This window comes from Theobroma umbraticum, unplaced genomic scaffold, assembly GCF_002168275.2.
Source record: "Theobroma umbraticum cultivar Fairchild unplaced genomic scaffold, ASM216827v3 scaffold_12.0, whole genome shotgun sequence".
In the NCBI taxonomy this organism is placed as follows: Eukaryota; Viridiplantae; Streptophyta; class Magnoliopsida; order Malvales; family Malvaceae; genus Theobroma; species Theobroma umbraticum.
In genome coordinates, this window is record NW_018397272.1 from 572,278 (window position 1) to 592,389 (window position 20,112).

General features: G+C 31.4%; 1 protein-coding gene and 1 pseudogene across 1 annotated transcript; one reads left to right on the plus strand and one right to left on the minus strand.

The window, feature by feature from the left end:
- LOC110426841 (AAA-ATPase At3g28610-like) overlaps window positions 1-20,112 on the minus strand; it is an 89,238-nt pseudogene that overhangs the window by 64,061 nt on the left and 5,065 nt on the right.
- LOC110426839 (AAA-ATPase At3g28580-like) lies at window positions 7,452-9,301 on the plus strand. The gene has a single exon (XM_021442138.1). The coding sequence runs from the start codon at window positions 7,580-7,582 to the stop codon at window positions 9,134-9,136; it is 1,557 nt and encodes a 518-aa protein (XP_021297813.1). The 5' UTR covers window positions 7,452-7,579; the 3' UTR covers window positions 9,137-9,301.

Below are 20,112 nucleotides of genomic sequence, written 5' to 3' on the forward strand. Positions count from 1 at the left end.
TCCTAAGGCTTGCTCAGGTCTTGCGAGATTTGCTTTCTTGGCTCATGTGTGGGGCATGGTTCCCCGATTTGGGTTGTGACAAGAATGCATCAATTTAAAGATCTTAAATAATGCAATTATCATAGGGAGTAAAATACACACTATACTCTTTTTCTTCATCAAGTTTTTTTCTACTGGTTTTTATTGTTAAGATTTTTAGTAAGGCAGTATTTCATAAACGTATTCTTGAAAAAATTATGTATTCTTTTTTCTTCACTTGGATTTTTCTCGCAAGGTTTTTTTTTAATGAGGTTTTAATAAGACATATTCGTAATACAATGGACATTTAAGGGGGAGTGTTATAAATATATGTGTGAATGTCCATTATGTTATGATGCAAGAAGTTCAAATCAAGTCAAACAGCCCAACAAGAGACAAAAAGTGCAATATGATTTAAACTTTAAGGTTAAATTAGATTGAGATTAGAATTCAATAGGTTATTAGCCTATAAATAAGCTTCTTACTTCATTTGTAAATAGACACTTGAATAAGATATTTCTTACTTTATTAATACTTTTCTCTAATAGTTTTTCTTTTAGTTTATATTTTATAACATGATGTACTAATTATATTATTCAAAATATTAACCATTATTGCAAATATATATTTTATAGTTTTTTAACACTAATGCATTACTATTTTTTATGTAGGATAATTTTACACGGGCCCCTATAAATGCTTCAAAGGTCTAAAAAATATGTGAGAAGATTTGTAAGGGTCTCTTGAAGGATATGTTAGAGGACGAGCATAAAAAAGCTTGCAACTAGGATGACATTACAAGCATCATCCAATGCAAAAGGATGTCTTGACCATGAATCTCGATAGAAGTTTCATTATAAAATTTAAGACCTTGACAAATGAAATTTTATTTTTGTAAAGGTTCAAAATTTGTCAGTAATTGAAAATCCTAACAAAAATTTTTGTTTGTATTTAGTTAGAGATACAATGGTTGATAAAGGTCATTTTGTTAGCAATTTTGGTCAATAAATCAAGTAATCTATCGATGTTTGGGCTAGACGGTATAAGTTCATTTCTGTCAGTAAAATTTGTCAATAATTTACCAATAATGTTTTTGATGAAATTGCTGACATACATGAATGATTGGACTATAGGTAGATTTTGTCGGTGATTGTGTAAAATCTATTGTAATGAGGTATATTTCGTTAATAATTTTGAATTAATGTTTATTGGTAAATTGTTAATTTCATTGGTGTTTACTTGCAAAACAAAAAGTTTTTTTTCCAAAAATTTAAATTGATTTGTTTTATATTCATTTTAGTAATTCGATGCTAAATGTGTATTAACAATATCAAAATTTGTAATTTACTAAAAATAATTTATTTTATTAAAATAAATAAAAAAGAAATTATATTTTTTAATTTTACACTCAATCAATGAAACATAGTACCTAAGAAGTATTGTTGTCCCTCAATGGAGCATTTTTAATATTAAAAGGGCTCAATTGCTTTAATGAAGAACTGTAGTAGGCTGCTGGCTTCACGTATTGATGAAGAACTTTTGCTCTCAATTACCTCATGTGATATGGCTTTTAACTCTAATTAGAGTGTAATTGTTAAGATTTCACATTTTTGTTGGGATTTGTATACAATCAAATTACCTATTGATTATATGACTACTTGGAAGGAAAAATTGTCAAAACTTTATGCAAACTAGAAAAGATTTTTCTTTCAGGATTTTTTGACTCAATATAGTACTCGTCAATTCATTTACCTTACGAAGCTAAGGTTGGTGGATTTGTCCATTATTGATGGATGTATGTTTTTAAGAGGTATTATGATTCAAAATGTTTAGAATTTATTTTACATGTAACTTCAGTATATTTTTCATTTAAATTAAAAGTAATATAATTTTGATGTTTAGGATTTTACATTATCTCAAAAAAGTGAAAAATCGAGCATTTGTTAAAAGATCATATGCAAAGCATATATAATTGAGGAAATATCATCATTTTGCTCGATGTTCTTCGAACCCATTATGCCATCAAGAATTAACCGAGTGCCATGGAATGATGATGGAAAAGACGTGGATGCATTTGATTGTCTTTTAATTTTCACTCATCTTGATCAGCTTTTAGGTCAAAAAGAGAAGTGTCGATCCCTAAGGAAGATGAGTTCTATTTTGCTGAGCCATATGTATTAATAAATTACGAGAAGATATTACCATACATTAAGCTTCATTCTAATAAGATTAGAAATACCAAGCCCTCTGTACTTCTTGGGTTTGTAAACAACAATCCATTTAACTACTTTAAGGACTTTTCTTTTATCGAGCCCACCTCCCCATAGAAAGCTCTTCTGAGTTGCTCAAGCTTTATCTGAACTCCTTTCAATGCTTAAAATACTGATAAATAATAAAACAGTAGAGAATTAAAAAAATAATTGACAAGAGCTAACCTCTACCCAAAAGATAAATATTTCCTTTGCCACATAGCAAGGTGGCTTTTGATTTTGTTGATCACAAGCTCCCAATTGCCGAGGCTCTTCGAATTTTCATTGAGTGAGATACCCAGATATGAGAAAGGTAGAGAACCCACTCACCAAAGTAGAATCCTAGACGTGTCATCTCCCATATTAGCAACCAAACTTAATTTTCAATCTAGAGCTAAGCTCAAAACATCGCAAAAGCTGCTTAATGTTGAAACACCACTAGAGCCCAATTCCATAAAGATGACTATGTCATCAACAAACCATAGATGGGATATCACTAGCATTGAAGCTGTGAGATTAATACTATGGAAAAAAAAAAGTTGCTTTGCTTGGGATAATAAAAGGTGAAGAGTTTTCACTACCATAATAAGGAGAAAAGAAGAAATAGAATCTTCATATCAAAGTCCTCATTTGATTGATAATTTTGGTGTAATTAGAGATGTTAACAGGTAAGGTACTCTCAAATTTTGAAGTATTCGAACTCGAGTAATAAATGGGGTACCCCAACCCTATAATTATCATAATATTTTTTAAATTTACTATCCCAACCTGAACCCTAATACATACCCACTACCTAATAATTACTCGAACCCACTTAAAAACTTGGTTATATAAAAAAATTATTAAAATGCTCTTCTTGGGTATTTAATTACTTGAACCCAAATCTATTCCTATGTCTATATGCAATAAGTTTTCATCCATATTCTATATAATTCACTAATAATTAAATTTATAAAAGCACACAAACAAAAATATGTAAATTTAAATAATCAAAAACAAATATCTCAAATATCAACTTAAATAACTAAAAACAAATATTCGAACAACAACTTAAACATTATAAGTTTAATTAGCTATATGAGTTTGTCCATGAAATTAAAAAAAAAATAGTTAGGTTCCAAAACTATTCTAATTTCACAATTTCTTTTTAGGTATGTATTTCATAAGGTTTTATAAACAAAGGTATGTATATTATAATTAACAATTTTATAAGTTATAATTTTTGTAACATTAACACAACATAGAAAGCAAATATATTTATATTTAAAATATATTTACTAAAAGTATACATATAATAGTAATTATATTCTTTATAAATTAACATAATATATAGAGTATATGTATTAAAAGATATTATAAGTAAATTAATAATCACAGTTTCATGAATTAATTTAATTTAATTAATAATATCGGTGTCTTTAATTACATGAAATTATATATATATATATATATATATAATCGAGTTTGGGTATTGGGTACCCTTGAGATGGCACTCGAATCCTACCCGAACCCAATACGGGTAGTGAAATTACTACTCAAACTCCACTTAAACGTGATTATATGGTACTCTAGCCCTATATAACTAGGTCGAGTGCCCATGGGTACCTTGTAACAAAGTACTCATTATCATCCCTAGTGTAGCAAACCCATTAACAAGAATAAGACTCTAACTATGGAGATGCACTCATATATCCATTTCCATAAACAAGAAATCTAAGCCCACGTAGTCAAATGCTTTCTCAAAATCAAGCTTTAGAACCACTCCCCATCATTATGAACCTTTTTCTTCATGTTACAAAGGATCTAATTTGCTAGCATAATGCGATATGTTATTTGGAAACTTGTAACGAAAGCATTCTGCGTGTTATTGATATCTAAAGGCATAAACACTCTTAAGTCGGTTATAGCCAAAAGCACTTTGGACTTTGGATTTAACTATAAAAAGGGATGAAGTGTTTTAGCCTTCAAAGATAAAGGGCTTTCAAAAATAACCTTCTTTTTAATTTTAATTGCTTATACCCAAGAGAAAAAATTTTTGAACAAAATTACCTTTAATGAAACCTTCTCATTTTCAAAGTGTCATACTCTTTGTTTTTAGCTTCTTGTTACTACTGATGTTAATCTCCATTTTTTTTTTTATGATTAAAGGAAATGTGACAACTAAAATAACCTAAAACTTAATTATCAGAATTAGAGGATTTTGGATAATATCTTTTTATCCAAATCCATTTTATCCCAATTGGACGTTGAATAATTTTTCAGGCTAATATCTTTTTGTCTAAATCCATTTTATTCCAATTTTACATTAAATAATTTTTCAATGCATCTTAATTTTCATGTCAAATTCCTTTCTGATTTTATGCTTTATTTCTATTGTAAAGGTGTTTAACTCCAAAAGTTTATATCTTAGTCAAATACAAAAATAGAGAACAAGTTACACGATATCTTAAAAAATATTGTTATTACATGCCATGCTCAAAAAAATATTATTACAGTTAAAAAAAAGTTGTTACGCATTTTAACTCCTAGAATTTATGTTATAGTAAAATACTAAAGAGAAAGTTACATGCCATGTTTAATAAATGTTGTTGTTACATACTATGTTTAAATAAATATTACACAGTTCAGAAGAAGATGTTACACACCAAAACTTCAACAGTAAATGTTACATGCTAAGGTCAAAGCTTCAGTACCAAATGTTACATGTTAAAGTCAAAGCTTCAATACTAGACATTATACGCTAAGGCTAAAGTTTTAGCACCAGATATTACATGCCAAAGCTTCATTCTCCATTCTTCCTACTAATGTTACATGCCAAGACATGAATCACTTTGTTACACGTCAAGGCTTGTTATACCAAACTTGAATCATTGAAAAATTCAATACTAATAAACCCTAAAAGCTGTTGTTGCTCACCATGCCATACTTTTTGGTCTGTAGATCAATGGTGAGATGGTGAGACATAGACAGAGAGAGAGTTTGTGAATATCAAGCAATAAACTTAAGAATATGTTGTTACGTTTCATATCATGCTCTTTGGTTTGTGGATCAGCGATGATAGGGTGAGATGATGAAAGATAGATAGAAAAAGATGGTGATGGTGGTAAAATTAAAAAAAGTTGGATGGCGAGAGAGGAAAATGAGGAGCATAGCAGACGAATGGCTGGAGAAAAAATTTAAGAGCACTTAATTTGTCTGAAATAGTTTTAAGGGTATTTTTATCACCTCATGACTATAATTGAGTAAAAATAATTAATTTTATATTAATGATGATTTCTGAAATAGGTTTACGAAGAGAGTTATTTCTTCTAATTTTTTTCGGTAAAAATCTTGAGTTTGAATCAATTTTGAATTACAAAGTTTGTAAATAAATACTAAAATTGTATCTAGCTGTCCAATCATGCTTGCTAGAATCTGAAGATAACTCAAACAAATAGCATTCGAGGTAACGGTGTGGTTTCCTTCATCTTATTATTACGATAATACTATCAATTGATTTATAATAACCATATTTGATAATAGTTTTACTTGATAATTAACCGACATTGATAATAGTTTTACTTGATAATTAATCGACATTGAAGTGAAGAGATCACGCCAAGTTTGATGTACATAAAATCAAACAAAATCTTTTTATAAAATGCCAAAATAACTATATTTTAAAAGTTAATAAATTAATAACTTTAATATTTTTATTAATGTAAGAATTTGTGAAATACTATTAGTTTATTTTCTTAAATAAGTTGTAATTAATTGATTAATTAATTCAATAAACAAATATGAAAAACATATTTATCTTTGATAAGCCAACTCTTAACCTTTTAAATTAAATGAAAAAGCTTCGAACGGGAAGATAAATTTAATTTATTAAATTAATGTTTAATTTATTACCAAAACAAAGATTATATACATAACCAATAAAAAAATATGAAGGGAAATATGTAATATCCTTTGAATCGGCTGCAAAAGTTTTTGAAAGAATTAAAATTATTTATAATTTTTAAAAAGGAAGCAAGTTTTTTTATTCACAAGTTAAAAAGGTAAAATTATCGGTAATTAATTTTATAAATGACTTCACTTAGGTGAAAAAAAGGTTTTAACCTTTGGAAGGAGAATTAGATCACCTTCCAAAATAGTAGATTAATCACCTTCAATAACCTAAGATTAGTGTCAAGTGAAATTATCAAGTTCTTACCAAATACAATAATCTAATTAGTGAAGGCAAATCATGGTAAATATGATTTTGAGAGGAAGAATCCGCACCAAACGCCGCGCAAAAGTTAAAATCAGAAAGGAAGAAACACTCAATTTAAGATGGGTCTATTTTATTGATCATTTTTTCCTGCTAGGGCCACTTAACGATGTCGGGGCCAATGTACAATTTCCCACAGCTCAAAGGCCACCGTATAGCCCATGGAGGTGGACATGTACCTTAAATGATTGGATTTTATATCTGTTTTCGACTAATTATATCTTTCTACCAATTGGGTCCAGTACAAAGGCCCAGACAGCCTAAGGTCCTGCTCAGAGAAGGGTGTTGAAGTTAATTATTCCAATCAAATCCGGAATGTGATTCTCTTGTCGCAGAAGAACACGCTTTAAACTGTGGTACCTTTAGATGGTCAAATCTGAATCAACATCTAAGAAAGAGAGTTCAGTCATAGGATTAGTGGCAAATAGAGAATCCAACCCTCATACAGTCCTCGCCGGTAGAAAGATTTAATATGGGCAACTAGGCGTTAAATCATGTGACAGTGGTTCATTCATTCATCTAGACAGCTATGGTTCTCCACCCTTTTGGATGACCAAAAGGCTGTGTCCATGTTTACACATTCTGACATCATTCCCATTTACATCATGTGGACCCAATCCTAACAGGTCATACATCCAATTGGGGTTCCAAACAATTTTAATAATTTTTTTTATTATGGAAAGAAATTTCGAACCACCTACGTGTCAAAGCCGACGTCCAATAGCCAGAGTAAAAAACTCTCACGCTTCTTGTTTTGTTTTGTAGGTGGCAGTACCACCTGGAGGGAGAAGAGATAGGAGTCCAATCTGGCGGCTATGTCTACCCACCGAAAGACTTTCCCCGGCCTACAAAATTAAGAAAAATAAATAAATACAGAGACCTTGACTTCCTCAGGTCATGGTTCATTTATTGCTTCTACAAAGATGCTAGAAGCTAGTCAGCAGTTTCAATATGCACACTGGGCGCTAAAACTTAGACGCCAAGTCACAAGCAATCATCTCTTCCCTATATATTTAACAGTATTCAATAATTCTTAGAAAAGCGGAGAGAGTAGAGCAAAATGATGATGAAGGGAGAAATGTGGTCTAATCTAGGCTCGACCATGGCAGCCATAATGTTCATGTATGCCATGTTTCGACAATATCTTCCTCCTCAGCTTCAGGACTATATCTTTCGATATAGTAAAAAGCTGTCGAATTTTATGTATCCTTACATTCATGTAACGTTTGATGAATTCACTGGTGAAAGGATGAAGCGTAGTGAAGCATTCTCTGCAATTCAGAACTATCTCAGTGGCAAGTCCTCTGCTTTTGCTAAGCGGCTGAAGGCAGATGTTGTTAAAGATAGTCAGTCTTTAGTCCTTAGCATGGACTATGGTGAGGAAATCACTGATGAGTTTGAAGGAGTCAAGGTTTGGTGGGCTGCAAGAAGAAATACTCCAAAAACACAACAGTTCTCATTTTATCCGTCTTCCGATGAAAAGAGGTATTACGTTCTCAAGTTCCATAAACGTGACCGGGAATTCATCACCGGGACTTATCTCATTCATGTGCTCAAACAAGGAAAGGCTATAGCAGCAGATAACCGGCAGCGGAAGCTCTACTCCAACAATCCAGGCCAGAGTTGGTCTGGTTACAGAAGCACTAAATGGAGCCATGTAGTTTTTGAGCATCCTGCTACATTTGATACTTTGGGAATGGATGCAAAGAAGAAAGAGGAAATCAAGAAGGATCTTATCAAGTTTAGTAAGGGTAAAGAGTACTATGCTAAGATTGGAAAGGCTTGGAAGCGTGGTTATCTACTTTATGGTCCTCCAGGAACTGGCAAATCTACCATGATTGCTGCCATGGCTAATTTTTTGAATTATGATATCTATGATCTTGAGCTTACTACAGTTAAGAATAATATAGAGCTGAGAAGGCTTTTGATTGAGACATCAAACAAATCTATCATAGTGATAGAGGATATTGATTGTTCTCTTGATCTTACAGGCCAAAGAGAAAAACAGAAAAAGAAAGATGAGAATGAAGAAGAGATGGATCCAATAAGTAAGAAGGCAAAAGAAGAGGAGAAAAAGGATAGTGAGGTAACTTTATCAGGGCTTTTGAATTTTATTGATGGGCTTTGGTCAGCTTGTGGGGGTGAAAGAATCATTGTTTTTACTACCAACCATGTTGAGAAGCTTGATCCAGCTTTAATAAGGAGAGGAAGAATGGACAAGCACATTGAAATGTCCTATTGTCGCTTAGAAGCATTCAAGGTGCTTGCGAAGAATTATTTGGACATTGACTGGCATCCACTTTTCGGAGAAATAAGCAGATTGTTGGAGGAAACAGATATGACTCCCGCTGATGTTGCAGAGAATTTGATGCTGAAGTCAGATGATGATGAAGAGGATGAGACTTGTTTGAAGAATTTGATTGAGGCCCTTAAGGATGCAAAGGAGGAAGCAAGAAAGAAAGCTGAGGAAGAAGCTCGTCTAAAGGCTGAGAAAGAAGAGAAGGGAAAGGAACAAGCAGAGACAGAAGAAAAAGAAAAGGAACAATCTGTTAGGGAGGATGTCAAAGAAGACGCAATAGCAGCCAAAGAAGTGAAAGAGAATGGAGTCATCCATTAACTGCTAGGATATTAGGATTAGTTGAACAATCTTTATTGTTCTGAACTTAGCTGTGAAATAATAACAACCATTAGGATACGCAGCACAAAGATCTAATGTTCCACCAAGTCTTGATATAAAGCAATCTAAGTGAATAGTGTGAACAATTCAGTTGGTTCCAACAAATTTTCCTCTTATTTGTATATTATCTATTCCAGAATTCAGTAAATCTATCCATCTGTGATGACCTTGCTATCAAGAAAACTAGGTGGCAGTGGATACAGATTGAATTGATACTCTGTTTTTGAGTAACCATGCAATTTGAGCCTATACCAAACATCTATTGCTAAACGCTTTGCAAAGGAATTCTTAATGTCAACCTTGTTTAACCGCATATTCCGAGCTTCTTTATCAATTCGCATCAAGTTCCCTTTAGATCTAATTACTAAATTTCAAGTCCAGAGCTTAATCAACTTTGAAGCTCTGGGATTTTGATTAAGTGCATAATCTGAGCTTAATTAATCAACTAAATTTCAAGTTTCGTTTTAACTTAGATTTCATCAAAGTTGTTCTGCAAGTGCCCCAAAGCTTACCATTCACTTTAGATAATTGTCATGAGTCACCTTTGTTCCAAAGGGCCTAATCAAATACGACAAAATTGCGGGATTCTTGCTTTAATTAATTAAAGTAATGAGAGGGCAGTGCAACGGGCCTTTCTTTCTCTGTAGCCACACATGATGAGAGTAGCTGTTATATCACCCTTGTTACCAGATCAAATCCAGCTCATAAAATCATCAAGTTTCACATATATTTGCCTCTTTTCAGTGCATTATTGGAAGATATTAGTGGTACCTGACGTACTTAACATCCCTTGTCACCTTCACTCTACGTATAAAAGCATTACTACTAGTTTCTTTAATTTCTTAATATTTCCCTTCTGCTTTGTTTCCTATATATTAAAGAAGTAAGTCTTTCGGCTAACTCATGTCACTGAAAGCTAAGTATTGCACCAGTTTATTATCTTACCTAGTCAGAAGACACCAACCGATACTAGTTTTCTCGGGAAAAAGAAAACAAGTTAAGCTACTGCGTGGCTATAAGATGACAATGAGTGCTTTTAAAGTATTTTCCTCTTCGATGTCCACATTTAGGATATAGTAATTTGTTTCATCCTGGCAGGTTACCTTGAAATAAAAGAATGTTAGATATTTTCAGTAATAATGAATGCAGTATACAATTTTTCACTGAAAAAATGAAAGAAAAAAAAATTCATTAAATAAAACGGGGAATAAGTTTCATTCATTGTAGTTGGACTTTAGTAAGCAATCGATCATGCATGGATTTTTTGGGCTTGAGTGATGTTAAAATTAATTAAAGTAAATATTTAATTAATTATAATGACACTTGGCCATGTGGAACGTAGAGGTGTAGGCAACTGAAAATAAATTTTTTTTTGTCAACAAACAAAACATTTATGTTTGTGGTTTGAAAAATGATTTTTTTTGTTGTTAACCAACAGACATAACTGCTTAAAATGGATAGAAATAGATTTTGTTGGAAATAGGTAGCAACAAATTCTGTTTGAAACAGGCACAATTGTATTTATTGGAAAACTATCTTAATTGTCTATGAATAAAACCTTCATCTAAAACAAAAAACAAAAAAAATACAAAAACAATAAAATAACACTCTTTCTTTTCTTTTTAATATTCTCCAAATTTTCTTCTGTATCATTTTACTCTAGAAAATCTTGCAGAAGTGTAGATAATCTTGACATACATCGGTGAATGTTCAAAGGATTGACCTTTTCAATGCAAAATGCAATCAATCACTGAACTTTATTGTATCTTTGAAGTTTATTACTTGTAACTTATTTGCATACACTCAGTGGGCACAAATAAAATCTTAAAGACAGTGACGTTATTACACACTTTGAAGCCAATTTGGTGTTTTCCAATTGGTGATCTAACAAAGAATCAAATTTAAGACAACTTTGAACATAATGATATGTTTAGGGCCACTTAATCTAACTCAAAATTGATTCTTCATGTTCGTTTAGGGATTTTATTGATAACCCTTTTATTGTTTTCTGCTACGTGAACTAGACTTTGTTTGTTGTCTATATATGCGTTCACATGGTGATGAAACACATGGGCAATGGATGAAATCAAGATATAAATGCCTTTTTTTTCCCTATCTTTTACTTTTACTGCTTACGCTTTTTATTTTTTTCTTTTAAACTATGATAAATTGAGTTGACATTTATTAGCCTACATGAGAAGTTTTACTTAGTGGTGAAACATAATAAGGGACGCACAAATAGACCTGTCAATATGGGCCGGCCCGGCAACCCGGCCCTAGCCCTTGTGGGCTGAAAAAATATGGGTTGGGACGGGCCAGCCCATATTTTATATGGGCTACAAAATCCTCAACCCAACCCACCCCTTGCTAACCCATGGGTTGGGCCGGGCTAGCCCATTTTTTTCAAAAAAAAAATTATTTTAGTAAAATAAATATAACTATATTATGATTTAGTTCATAAATTAAATAATAAAAACATATAACAAATAAATAATTACACCAAATATAAATAAGTATACATATACATACATCAAACATAAATAAAATTTTAAATTTTCAATCTTTAATACAATTACACAAACTACAATCCCATCAACATAACTACATAAATATATAATCAAATATTCATAAACTTCAAGATTAATTAATATTTTTCTCAATCTTCATCCGCAATAAAAACATTTGAGTCTTCTTTGGACAGCAATGATGTTTCCAAGTCCTCATCATTATCATCTAATATCATTATCATAAAGAAAAAGATATAATGAGTTTGAATTTTAACTAAAATTATTAATTTAACAAGGAAATATTAAAGATATTGAAATATATAAAATAAACAATACCTTCCGCAGCTAAAGAAAAGCCATGCAACCAATTTTTCGTGCAGACAAGCATTTGAACATTTTCATGACGAAGGGAACTTCTAAACTTGGTAAGAACATGACCACCGATACTAAAAGCAGACTCTGATGCTACTGTAGTAATCGGAATGCTCAATACATCTCGTGCCATAACAGAAAGATCAGGAAAACGCTTAGCATTGTCCCTCCAATAATTAAGTACATCAAAGTCTTCAAACACTTCATAATCAAGCTTTGCCTCATCCAAATAAACATCCAACTCAGACTTTCCAGCAATAGAAATTGTTTCATTTTGAAACATTTTGAACTCCTATCATTTTTAAATACATTGACAAAAAAAAATTATCAAAACATAAATAAAGTAACATAAATTCTCATGTAATAAGATTAAGGAAAGATACAAAACTTACACTAAAGATCTTTGATCCCTTGAGTTTAGTTCCCTTTTCGACTTGCTTAGGCAAATTACTCATTGAGTGAGATGATGTACTTGATGCACCAATGTTGCTTGCATATTGTTCAAAAAGCTCGTACAACTTTGTCTTCACATTTTCTAACTTTTCATGACAAGTAGAAGCATCAATCTTAGAATAGCAAAATTTTAAAAAATCAAGCTTCATCCTTGGGTCAAGAATAGCTCCAAATGCAAGCACTACACTATAATCTTTCCAATATTTGTCAAATTTCATTTTCATCCTTTGAGACATATCCTTGATAACCTCATCTTCATCATACAAATTCTCATTTAAAATCGATTCAATTTTCCAAACTTGCATGAAATACAAGTTGGAAGTTGGATAAGAAGAACCGGATATCAAGTTTGTAGTCTCATAAAAGGGCTCCAAGAATTCACAAATTATCATTGCTCTCCCCCATTCCTCATCAGATGGATTATATTTATAAGTTCTATCAACAAATTGAAGGCTAGCAAAAGCTTTTCGATATTTGATTGCACTTTCAAGCATCAAATATGTTGAATTCCATCTAGTTGACACGTCTAAACGTAACCCAACACCTGCATCAATACCAACGTGTTGAACACATTCTTGAAACTTTTTCATCCTCCCATCCGATGCCTTTACATATTTCACACTCTCCCTAATTTTAAACAATGCTTCATTCACTACTTTCAAGCCCTCTTGAACAATAAGATTTAATATATGAGCACAACAACGCACATGAAAAAATTCACCAGCACAAATCAAGCTACTTTGCAACTGAAGATGGCCTTTCAAGATAGCTTGCATGTTATCATTAGCAGAAGCATTATCTAGAGTAAGAGAGAAAATTTTTCTATCTATTCCCCATTCTTTCAAACAATCAAATATAGTGGCAGCTAATTCAACTCCAGTGTGTGGAGGCGGCATACGACAAAAGTTGAGTAACTTGCTACATAACTTCCAATTTTCATTGACAAAGTGAACAGTCAAACAAATATAGCCCTCAGAAGTAGATGCTGTCCATACATCAGAAGTTAAACAAATTCTATTAGGTACCTTGGCCATGACTTGTTTAAGTTTTTCTTTCTCTCTCAAATGAATTCTCTGAACATCAGATACAGTAGTGTTTCTAGAATGCATGACTATATCTGGATTTACATACTTAGCCCAAGCTATAATCTTATCATATTCAACAAAAGCATAAGGCAAGTCATGCTTAATTATGGCTTCAGCAAGCATGTCACGTGAAATTCTAGGATCAAATTTTCTAGCCTTTAATCTCCCTTCATAATCCAAAAGCATTTGATGTGGATTAAAATATGAAATGGATTTACAAATTTCAATGTGACGACGTAAATGTGAAGTGCCATAATTAGAGCCACCAGATTTAGAGCCAACCTTATACTCCATTTTACATCCATTACAAGTTGCCCTTTCTACTCCATCTTGCTTTTTGCCTGTTTTAGTGAAATAATTCCAAACATTTGAAGTTTCCTTTTTCACCCTCTTACTCAACTGTTTAGATTCGGATACATGAGATTGGGAGGGGATTTCATTCTCATTCAAAATATTCGCATCATCATCTAAATTGATACAATTTTCAACTGATTGATCCATCACCGTCACCTTCAAATAACATAAACATAATTACAAAATATTAAAAATTTAGACCAACAAACGATAATTTACAAACAACAATTCACAACTGATTAATCCAAAATTTCAAAATAACAATTCACAACTAATTGATCCAAGAATTCACAAATATATTTACACACAATGAAACAAAGATAAAATAATAATAAAATAAAACAATAGATAAATAAAAGGAAATAAAAGCAGATTGAGCTTACCCACTGTCATGCTAAAACAGTGGATTTTGAGACTCATACAACCTTAACCAACAGGCATAGATATTCCAGATAGAATATACTATAAAATCCAGTTTCTTCAATTTTTGAAAAATGATTCGAAAAGAAAGAAAAAAAAAACGTAAACACCCATCAGATGGGCAAGCAGAGTTCCTTTTGTCATCAGATTTAGACCCAGACACGATCCCACGCCTCAAGAGAAATGGAAACACAGATCAAAATACAGTCTGAGACAGATACCTGATTGACTGCATGCACAAATGGCAATGAAGAATCAACAAGAACGAAAACTTTCGAGGGTCGCCAGCTCCGGTTTCCAACTTTCACTAGTGGGTTTGGCTGAGCCTGAGCTGCTGGCGATGAAAAAGTCTCAACTCTGGAGCGCACTTTTGAATAAAAAGTTGGATGAGCCCACCACCCACCAGCCAGCTACAAAAAATTATTAAACAAAGCTTTTTTCTTTTGGCCCGCCGGGCTGACCCGCCCCAACCCGGGTTAGCCCTTAACCCAAATGGGCTAGCCCATTTAAGCCCGAATTTAATATGGGCTTAAATTTTATAACCCAACCCACCCCATTTTTAATTAAATATAGGCCAGCCCGATGGGCTAAGCCCATATTGACAGGTCTATGCACAAATAATTACAGATGGTCTTGCTAAGCTGTTTGTGAAAGGGACACAAAACAATCTTCAAAAACCAATAGTAGAAAAATGGAAACTCATTACATAATTATTGTTTCTATTTACCTTTGTTTTTCTTTTCACAGGTGAGACTACTATTTCCCATAAATAAAAGATCATTGTCCAGTTTATTTAAGTTGGACAAAATCCATAGTAACTCTTTTTAGTGTTAGCTGGTGAAAAGGTCATTAAATGAAATGACTGATACAAATTTGGCCAAAAAAAGAAACTCTTGAACCCAATATTTGCTGTATGTGGTCTATTAACAGTAACAAAAACATGATCTTGATGCTGACTAGATGCAAGTTGGGACCACAGTTTTGTGTGCCCTACAAGTGCAAGGGTACATCTTATTGGCAGAAATGCATGCTTAAAAGATTTTGGAGACTTTTTCATGAGTTTCAAAACACATGTAAATTTATGGTAAAACCAAAAACATGACAACCTTAACGAGTGTGTAGTCCCAGTAAACTGTTGGTATATGCCTTGGGAGTTAATTGAATTGATCAAGGCATATATTGTCATTCAATGAATACTTAATTGCATAACAATATGTGATAGAGGTTTTTTTTCATGTTAGTACAATGATAAAGAGTTATTAAGTATTAATTGGATAAAGCCCATGGAATATAAAGGCCTTGTAAGAGAATCATAAAGTTGTTGCAATTATGAGATCACTATGCCTAAAACCCATGTTCCTAAAATAATTTCTGGTCAATATATTGTCACGACAAGGCATTGATAATGCTCAAAGACTGATACATGTTAAGCCTCCTAACTTGGAAAGTAAGTTATTAATCTCATAGATTGAAGTGTATGGGATACTTGAGGATAACATGTGGGTGCTTATTAAAAAACAAATTCAATGAACATGACCTACTATAAGAACTCCATTTGGTATTTCACTCAAGTGTCTATGCAATATATTATCATGTGATAGTCGTGTAACTAGTCCTTGGACTTGAGACACCAAGTTATCTTATATGGGGAATGACACATTTTGATTTCTCTTTTATAGGTCTAAAGGCAACCATATGCCTAACCAAGGTGTTTTTGCTAGGATTCGACGTCATGCTCAAACATGAAATTAATCAAGAATTAATAATATAATGCATAGGAAAAATAAACTAGTATTTAATCAGAGAAACAATCGAATCCTATAAGATCAATGTTTGTATCTTTCATGTAACTTTTAAATTAATTATGAACACTTATAAGTTTAAGAGTTACATTCCTTACTCTAGATATCGTAATCAAGAGCCAATTAGATCTAAAAGGCTTGTGATGAAGAAAGAAACCCGAAAAGAGAATAAGGCAGTTTAAAATCTTGCAATCGAAATCTTTGCTTTTTCATCTTTAGGATTTGTTAAATCTTTAGCCACCCAAATGTTTGGCCTCTAATGGTAATCCATACAGTGACCGAATAAGTCCTTCTCAAAGGTAGGATGTTACTTGTGTTAGCAAGTTTTGTTTCTAAAACAAAAGGATCAAAAATTCTTATTGAATCTTATTTTTGTCAAACAAAGAAAGCTATTTTTCTTTTCTTACTTTATGAAATGGTTGAGAAGTGGCTAGAGGTTTAAAGTTTTAGTTTATTAACATAATATATTTATATAGCCAAATTAAGTTGTAACTCTAGATATAATAGTTGTATTTTAATTTAATTAAGTCATTGTGAACTTAATTAATTTCTTACTTTATTTTAGTTTATTCCAATGAAGTCCAACTTACTTGATTATCCTTGTTTAATTATAATCTTACCACTTAATGTCTGTGACCCATTAGGCTTCTAACATGTTGGCAATAAATATAAATCCTAATCAAATATCAATTTGATAATTGATTTATACTTATAGATTATGAGCGGCATCTAACAATAAATTATGACTACCAAATGTTAGAGAGTCAAGTAAAAAATTTGACAAAGCTCTTCATTGATAAGCCTTTTAGTGCAATATTGTCCTTTCATCAAATATCTCGGATATGACATAAAGCGTGTCTCAATGTTTACTTATAACATTTCATACTAGTTCTCATAATTTATGACTAACATTATGAATTTAAAAAACTAACTTTCCTCAAATTCATCATGCTTTGCCAAAAGACTTATATAAGTTAATCAAGAATTAAGAACAAGTGAGATATATAACCTCATATCACTTAGGGTGATGAATCCTCTCTTGACCAGTCATTCACCTTCACATGTTTCATGGCATACCTAAAAATACCCAGTTTAGGCATTTGGTTGCCTCTAGACCCATAAAGGTGAAATCAAAGTATGTTATTCCCCATACAAAATGGCTTGGTGTCTTAAGTCTAAGGACTAGTTGCACGACTATCATATGAGAACATATTTCATAGACATTTGAGTGAAATATCAAATGGAGTTCTCATAGCAAGTTATGTTCAATGAACTTGTTCTTTAACAAGCATCCACATGTTATCCTTAAGTATCTCATATACTTCAATCTATAAGATCGATTGCTTACTTTCCAAGTAAAGAGGCTTAACATGTACCAGTCTTTAAGCATTGTTAATGGCCCATTTTGACAATATAATGACTACAAATAATTTTAAAAATGCAGCTTTGATGCATAGTGATCTAATAATTATAATAACTTTATAATTCTCTTACAATGCTTTTATGTTCCATGGGCTTCATCCAATTAGTACTTAATAACTCCTTTTTATTGCACTTACATGAAAAAAAACCTCCATCACATATAGTTATGTGATTAAGTATGCATTAAATGGTAATTTATATTCCTTGACCAAACCAAATGGCTCAAGGGCATATACCAATAGTTTTTAAGTATGCCATGAAGCATGCGAAGGTGAATGAGTGGTTAAGAGAGTATTCATCACCCTAAGTGATATAAGGGGATGTATTTCACTTATTTTCAATTCTTGATTAACTTGTATAAAGTCTTTAGCTAAAGCATGATAAATTTGAGGAAAGTTAGTTTCTTAAATTCATAACGTTAGTCATAAATTAAGAGAACAAATATGAAATGTCATAAGTAGACACTAAACCATGGTTTATGACATATTCGAGATATTTGATGAAAAGATTATATTGCATTGAGAGGCTTATTATTGAAAGGTTTTGTTAAATTCTTTAATTGACTCTCTAATACTTGGGTGGTTATGATATATTGCTAGATGCCACTTATGATGTATAAATATAAATAAATTGTCAAATTGATATTTGATTTGGATTTATATTTATTACCAATGTATTAGAAGCCTAATAGGTCACACACATTAAGTGACATGATTGAGATTAAATGAGGATAATCAATTAAATTGGGCTTAATTGGAAAGACCAAAATAAGGTGAGAAATTAATTAAGGTCATAAGGATTTAATTGAATTAAAATACAACTCCTGTATTCAGGGTTACGACTTAATTTAGCTATATAAATATGTTATGTTACCTAACCAAAACTCTAAGCTTCCAGCTACTTCTAAACTGTTTTATGCAAATAAGAAAAAGACAAATAGTTTTCTCTCTTTGATAAAAATAAGATTTGACAAGAACTTTTGGTCTTTTTATTTTAGAAACAAAACTTGCTACCACAAGTAAAATACTATCTTTGAAAAGGTCTTATTTGGTCACTGTGCAGATTACTATTCAAGGCCAAAACACTTGATTGGTTGATGATTTGACATATCCTAAAGGTGAAGAAGCAAAGATTTCGACTATAGGATTTCAGACCGTCTTATTTTATTTTTGAGTCATTTGCTTCATCACAAGCCTACTCGATTTAATGGACTCTTCTTGATTACAATATCTAGAGTAAGGTATGTAACTCTTAAACTTATGAATGTTCATAATTAATTTTGAGATTACATAAAAAACACAAACATTTATCTTGTAGGATTTGGTTGTTTCTTTGATTAAATGCATGGTTTATTTTCTCCTGCGTTATATTTTTAATTTTATGTTTGAGCATGAGATTGAATCCCAACAGTGGGGTCAAAGCCTTTGTTTAATGTGTTTGATATAAGTTTTATACTTATTTTTGGTGATAATCAATAGGATTGATTTGTGTGTGGATTTAGTAAATATCAGTTTTGAAGGCTTTCTTTAAAATTTGATTTTCTATTTTAATTCAAATCTTGACAGCATGTGTTTAATCTACTAAAACATATTTTAAAAGGTTTAAAACCATGTTTAAATGAAGATTTAATGAATGAATTAAAAGCCTTTCAAAGCTAAGTTAAAACCAAATAGTTTTGAGGTGTTTTGAAGATTAATGTGCTGATTATTTTTGCTAATATTGGATACGTGTTATGAGTAGTTTTTAATTGTTAAAAATTAGTTTGATCAAACTAAATTACTGTATGTTTCAACCAAACTTGATTTAGTATAAAAAAGGTTAATAAAAATCATGTTTTCGATTTTCAAAATAACAAAGATTCAATACAAAAAATTTTAGGAAGCTGTGATCAGTTTTAATGGCTTAATTCTTTATGAATTTTGTGTTTAATTGTTAAACACACTTGCTGAAAATTCTCAGTAGCTTTTTCATGAGTTTGACTTATGATTTATGGAGTTTTAAGAGCACTTAAATGCCATCTATTTTAATTTTGGGTGATTCATAAAAAATAGGAAATTGTTTCCTACTTAAAAGTAATTTCCAAAATTAAGGATAGAATTTTAATTTTGGGTGATTCATAAAGAATAGAAAATTGTTTCCTACTTTAAAAGAAATTTCTAAAATTAAGGATAGCATTTTAATTTGAAAAATTCATAGGAAATAGTTTCTTACTTTAAAAGAAATTCCTAAAGTTATGTGATGACGTTGAACTTTTCTTAAAATTTTGGCTTGACTAGAAGTTTTCAAAATTTGTTAAGTCACCATTTAGGTAACTTGAATAAGATACAGTTTAGAAAACTAATCCATGTTCTAAAAGTTAGAAATTAAAATGGTGTCTTAGATATATTTTTTGAACCTTACCTAATATAAAGAGGTTTCCATAATTAATTTCAAAATTAAAAGGAGTTTTAATTATGGAAAGAATTAAAATGAAAAGTCTTATTTCAATGAATTTCTATTTT

What these genes read in the sequence shown, in the direction of transcription:
- LOC110426839 (XM_021442138.1), top strand. Translation starts at nt 7,580, where the DNA reads ATGATGATGAAGGGAGAAATGTGGTCTAATCTAGGCTCGACCATGGCA.